Below are 6,189 nucleotides of genomic sequence, written 5' to 3'. Positions count from 1 at the left end.
AGCCCTTCTGCAGTTGGGTCCTCTTGCCCTCCGTGCCAGATCATTCCCTGGTCACGAGTGGCCATGGCTGAGCGGGTGCAGTTTGAATTTCCTCTTCACTTCCCTCCCCACGGAGGCTATGGACTCTCCATCCGTGGCAATAAAAGATACACTTAAACTGTGGGAGACTTCATCTTCCTGGTGATGTCTTGAATACTACGCACTGTTAGAAAATGAATTGGAAGAATTCTTTTCAAGGGGTACGGCAATGAGCCCGGCTTTGGAAATCGGCCGTGGGCTCCGACCAGCCAGGACCCTCCACTGCTGCTCTGGGCACATCATCCCTTGCTCTGCAGCCACCTCCTGTGAAGGGGGACTGGTGAAGCCGATTCCCAGTAACAGCTGTTATAAAGCCAACTATTTCTGTTGAAGAGACCTGGGCATTATTGGTCTGCTCTGGGTCGGAATTAGACCCGTTACATTTCTTCCAGTTTCATCGGCCTTAATTTTGTAGGCTTAGCCGGTCTTCAGTAAAATTGAGGAATGTGTTGCTTCCACCAAGAATAATTGTCCTGCCCGCTGCTAATTACAGATGATCCATCGGCAGGAGATGACAAGAACAGGGTGGCAACAAGGCTCCAGCACCCCATATGTCACTGCTTTTCCTGCTATCCCACCAGCAAAAAAGCCTGTAACGCTAGGAAATTGCGAAAACAAACCATAGGCTGTAGAATTGCTAAACATCTCCGTGTTGCACCCAAGTGGTGCTGAGCAGACCACGTGCATGCTCGTGGTGTGGTTCTTGTCCGTGGGTGGGTGAGAAGGTGTGGGTGGGTCAAATCAACTTGCTTCAAGGTATTGTGAAGTGAAATCGCCCACCCCTTCTCTAAGAGCTTGCCTTGAGTGTTGTAACATTGACTTTTTATACAAACAGTAGCACCTAATGTGGAGTAGCTGCAGTATCTCTTCAAGGAACAGTTCTATGGTCTATTTCTCAGGACTGGAAATGCTCATCAGCTGGAAATGCTCTTTCTGGCAGTTTCTCTGGGACCTTCTACAACGGAGCTGTTGAGGTTTTGACTGGTAATTGTGGTGGTGATGACACTGGCATAATACTACTACTGATGATGATTGTAAGCATTTCTTTGCAATCTAATAGCCACCTGAGAAAGTCTTTGGGAAAGTATTTACAAAAACAAACCACCCCCAAAACACAGCTGCAGAACAGGACTATGTATCCATCTCTTGTTGTAATGTTAATGGGAAACATTTATTTTACTCACATCCATGAAAATTACTCACCTGCGCTAAGTGGAGAAGCCCCTTCCCTTAGGGCTCCCCGTGGTGGCTGCCACCCTGACAGCTCAGCAGCCTTTCTGTGCCGGCACCAAGCTGCCGAGTGCCAGCGACTGCTCCCCTGGCTGAAGAGTCCTCTTCTGTGCCCACCGGGCACTGGCGGCTGCTGTGGAGCTCCACAGCCTGACAAACCTGACAGCGAAGAGTCAGGGTGGACAGCCAGGTCTTTGCTGAGGACTTCAGACCATAGTTTGTAGTTGCACAGAGCGTTTCGCCCACAGGTCCATCCTCTTTGCCAGGCTCAAGCACTGGCCCAGCATCACCAACACCTCAGAAGAAGAAATCTAGGAAAGCCGCTACCCTGGCTCACGTGTCATTCCCTCGAGTGCAGAAATTGCCATTAGCGCCTTGCCGATAGCTGCTGCGTTTCGGGCGCCAATGCTGGGCTGCCCTTCCAGGTGCTTCTGGAGCCACGGACCGGAGCTGCAGACCCCGTGATGGTCATGTTTGCCAAGCCCTCAGGCTGGGCAGTGCCTTGAGTTCCGTGTTTCCCCCTGGGACAAGAGCTGTCAGTCCGGCAAGGCATTTAGCAGTGCGAGTGATGAGCAAAAAAGGGGAGGCAGACCTGTGATTCCAGACCATCCCATTGGGAAAACTGCATTACGGCCACCCAGAAGGGACGCGAAGCTGCGGGAAGGGACAATAAGGCAGAGGAGCCTTTCAGCCAAATGGGCTCGAGTACCCCAGCTGGGCCAGGGAGCTGGGTGCCGGTGGTGCTCTGAAAGGACTCATAAAATAGAGTTAGCGTTGACATTAGGAAGCATTTCTTTACAGAGAGGGCTGTCAAATCCTGGAACAGGCTTACTGGAGAGGTGGTCGATGCCCATTCCTGTCGGTGTTTAGGACGCATTTGGACAATGCCCTTAATAACACGCTTTACCTTTTGGTCAGCCCTGAAGCGGCCAGGCAGTTGAACTGGATGATCGTTGTTGTGTCCCTTCCAACCGAAATATTCTGTTCTGTTCTGTTCTGTTCTGTTCTGTTCTATTCATGTCAGTTGAAACATTGGCTCATTTTCTCCAGTGAAATCTCGTCACTGGGAGAGCACGACAAAACCACACTAGCGAAGGTAAATGTTTTTGTCTTACAGCACTTTCTACCGCTTCTCTGCAGCATGTGTGCTTGCTGGATATCACGCTCCTTTAGCGTTATGTTTTACTGCTGAGTTGTCTGTTTTATAAGATTCCTTCATTTCAATCTGGAAGGCTTTGTCCATACTGCAAAACCTGTGTTGTTTTGGGCATAACAGGGTTCTTAAGCTTTTGTTTGTGCTTGTTGCTAGTTGGTCTTTTTGTTCCTTTTTTAGGGCAAACACTGGTAGAAGAAGTAGGCTGTAGAAACACACCATTTTTAGGAGAAGTATGCGGTGGGAGCTAAAACTACACCTTGACTAAAATAGCAAGGTATGTCTGAAAGGAAGAGGTCCTCTTCCTCCACGTTCTGGAACTGGGTATAAACAGAAACATTTGGGCTTTGTAGGTTTTTCCCAAAGCCTTTAACTGTGTGGTAACGAGCCCGTGATTCGGGGGCTCTGGACCACGCAATAATTCCCTCCTGCTCTGACAGCCTCTGGGTGCCTGATGGAAACTCAAGACGGTGCTGGAGACAAAGCTGCTGGGTCACAGGCGTTGCTGTTCTTGAAAATGCAGGTGTGACAGGAGGGCTGGACTCCAGCACAGACGAGGTTTGATGGCGCTGCTGCTGCTGGAGAGAGCGGAGTGACGGGGCGTCCCTGGGGCTCCAGCCCGTCATCTCCTTCTCTCCCTGCTGAAGCACCGGCCACCTCGTGCCGGCGGAGCAGAGGTTTCCCAAGGACCCAAGGGGACGGCCTGGGCTTGGTGCCAGAGCAGGGAGCTGCTGGCCAGGGCGGTGAAGAGCTCTCTGCTGCTGAGGCTTCCGGAGGTGGCCACGGAGCGTCTGGCGCACGTGGCCCCACTGCCTGGCTGATGGCACTGGGCACGGCCAGAGCTTCCCGGCTGCCCACAGGGCTGGGAGCCCGGTCGCAGCACCCCAGAGGAGATGGGGCAGGCCGCGGGGGCACAGCTCCTTTCTCTCCGCAGGGAAACTCCTCCCCTGGCTCACATCAAGGACGTGCAAGCCCAGAGTGTGGCAAAGGCGGCCACCTCTGAATACCAGGATGAACGACAACTCGTAAGCTTGGCAGAGAGTGGGCACCTTTTCTTGCCCTGGTATGTCTCTGGAGGGGCAGGTTGGGATAAGCACCTCCCCTCCCCTGCCCTCCCCCGAGCAGCTTGGTACAGGGACACCCTGGGTCAGTGGGTGCTGTGCTGCCATGAGCTGCCGGGAAGCGTGGGCGTCAGGCAGCTCTCCGGGCAACGCTGATTCCTTCGGGGGCTGCCATTTCCCCTTTGCCCTCTGCCTCCCTAAAGAAAAGGCTTCCCCAGGGGGTGAACAAACGTGGCTGCTTCTGGGGAAAGCCTCACCGAGGGGTGAACTTGTAAAACAAGGCTGGGGCCAGGGCGTGCTGAGGGGGCAGCTGTCCTGCAGGCAGCGGGAGAGGCCAGGAATGACGCTGTCTGCTCAGCACGCTCAGGGCGCTCCACATCTGAAGGACACCGTGGGTTTGGGCTTCTTGCTGCAGCTTTATTAAACTACAGCCATTTTCCTGAGGAAAGCTGCACCTCCGCCTGCCTTAGCAGCACCAGCAGCACAGTGCTCGCAGGGTGCGTCCTCATCTTGGCTGCTCCCTCGGAGAGCCCAGCAGGAGGACAGTCTGAGCTATCAGGGAACGGATGGAGGGGTCGCTGTCTTTCTCCAAGGTCTGAAGGGCTGCGACAGGAAGAAACAGAGCCCAGATGAACCGCCGTGTCTGCCCAGGAATGGCCCAAACGCCCCCGAAGCGTTTCCCTGGAGCAGGGCACGGCATGGCAGCACCCTGCCCAGGCTCTGTCCCCTGCCCCACCAGCCCCTACTCACCGCTGCAGATCTCAGACAGCTTCTCCCTGCTTTGGTCCCTCAGGGGCCGCGCGGCAAGCCCTAGGCACAGAGCGTCGTCAGACCCCTGCCCCCCAGCATGCTCCCAGCAGCACAGCCCCCGGCCCTGCCGGCTGGGCTGCACGCCCTCCTGCCCCTGGTCAGGGCTGACCCCAGGGAAGACCAGTGGCCGAGGGGGTGGGACTGAGCAAGGCGGCCACCAAGCCCACCTGCGTGGGCAGCCAGGGCTGGGAGGGGGAGGCCAAGGCCCTGCACGGGGAGGCCGGGGCTCTGGCAGCCACAGGGCTGCTCCTTGCTGCCAGCGCAGCGGCAGGGAGTGGGGCCAGGCTGCCAAAAGAGGGACCCCGGGGGCTGTGGCTCACCAATGAACCTCACGGCCGCCTCTCGCAGGGTGGCCTGAGCGTCCTTCAGGTATGGCAGGCTCTGATGACAGTATTCTTCAGCCCTGCTCCTGTCCTGCGCCAGCTGGAGAGAGCACGAGGGTATGGGCATGTCACAGTCCCTGCCCAGTTGGCCGGACCAGTCCCTCCTCCCAGCACCCCCTTTCCCCTTCCCCCCCAGGCCGTTCCCCTCTCCCGGCCAGGAGCCCTGTGGGAGTGAGTTTGAGAGAGAGCCACAGGCAGAGGGGTCCCACGGGTGCTGAGACCCCTCCATCCCACTGCAAGGCCCAGGTGGGCCTCAGTCCCCAGGCCCTGGGGCTTGTCCTCACCAAGCACTCTCCAATCCTCCATGTCTGCTGTGTCTGCAGCAGGTGTTTGAGCTGTCTCCACTTGAGGAGCTCTGCTACAGCAAGGAGGGCTTCCCCGGAGGCCTGCGGAGCAGCAGAAGCTGGGAGATGGCACCACAGCCTGGGGAAGGAGACCTGGCGTCCCCCTCCTCTGGGCTCTGTTCCTGGGGCGATCGTGGCCTTAGGAAACTGGGACATGCCCTGGCCCAAACATCTGGGGGTCTCTTGGGCACAGCCCTGGGGGACAGGACTTGAGGCTCAAAGCCCTGGTCTTCCACACCTGCAGGGACAGCTGAGAAGCCTGTAGGGACACGCGTGTTCAGGCCTCGGTGGGCACGGGCTCCAGGCAGGGCGGGTGTTGGAAATGTCCGTGCCATCTTCTCCGCCCCTGCTCACGCTGGGTCTGCAGGGACCCTTCCTGCGGGCTGCACTGGAGGAGGGCTGCCAGCTGCCAGCAGCCCTTGCCCCTGATGCCCAGGCCACCCGTGTGGTGTCAGCACGCCCTTCTCTCTGTCAGTGGTCAGCTTTGAAATCTGTACCTTGGCAATGCTGTCGGTCTGGTCGCTCATGCGAAAGAAGAGCCGGACCAGTACGCTCTGCGCGTAGTTCTTCATCCTCTTCTTGCCGCTCCCTACCACTGACTCCACCAGGTCTCTGAAGAGGCAGATGGAGAGCTCTCGCAGTGGGCTGGACTCCTGGTAGGAAGGAGGAAGGATGGACTTCAGCACCAGCGGCTCCCTGCCCTGAGCAGGGCCGTTACCGTAGCTGACGTGAGGGGAGAGGCTCCGGGGTCAGATTCTGCAGCAAGGAGAAGCTGTGCTGGGCTGCAAAGCCCAGAAGCCATCCCCCGAGAGCCCGCGGGAGCAGACCCTGCTCCGAGTGCTGCCCTCAGGGCTGGGCTGAAGGGCAGCTGCCATTGCCCAGTGCCCCTCTGCGGGGCTCAGTCTCCCCCATCAGCCTTACATCGTCAAAGAGGGGCAGGAGCTCCCCCGCCAGCTGCACAGCGATGAGGCTGGCCTCCTTCCTCTTCAGGTGACCCATCACATTTCTGAAGACCAGCAGGGCCTTCATCTTGATATCTGTGTCGCCCTCCTGGAACACCTCCATGATGCGTGGCAGGAGGACCTGCATTTTTCTTGCCTGTATGAAAGACGGTTTCCTTCTTGTGAAAC

The 6,189-nt window shown here is 57.2% G+C and overlaps 1 protein-coding gene across 1 annotated transcript; it reads right to left on the bottom strand.

Annotated features, from left to right (window-relative positions):
- Window positions 1-3,855: 3,855 nt before the first annotated feature.
- LOC142077162 (maestro heat-like repeat-containing protein family member 7) lies at window positions 3,856-5,641 on the bottom strand. The gene is made up of 5 exons (XM_075139342.1): window positions 5,557-5,641; window positions 5,000-5,101; window positions 4,653-4,755; window positions 4,273-4,332; window positions 3,856-4,125 (listed from the first exon to the last, which is right to left on the bottom strand). The coding sequence occupies exons 1-5, from the start codon at window positions 5,629-5,631 to the stop codon at window positions 4,028-4,030; spliced, it is 438 nt and encodes a 145-aa protein (XP_074995443.1). The 5' UTR covers window positions 5,632-5,641; the 3' UTR covers window positions 3,856-4,027.
- Between the last annotated feature and the right edge of the window lie 548 nt (window positions 5,642-6,189).

This window comes from Calonectris borealis, unplaced genomic scaffold (assembly GCF_964195595.1).
Source record: "Calonectris borealis unplaced genomic scaffold, bCalBor7.hap1.2 HAP1_SCAFFOLD_166, whole genome shotgun sequence".
NCBI classification, from domain to species: Eukaryota; Metazoa; Chordata; class Aves; order Procellariiformes; family Procellariidae; genus Calonectris; species Calonectris borealis.
This window is presented reverse-complemented; position numbering and strand designations above follow the sequence as displayed.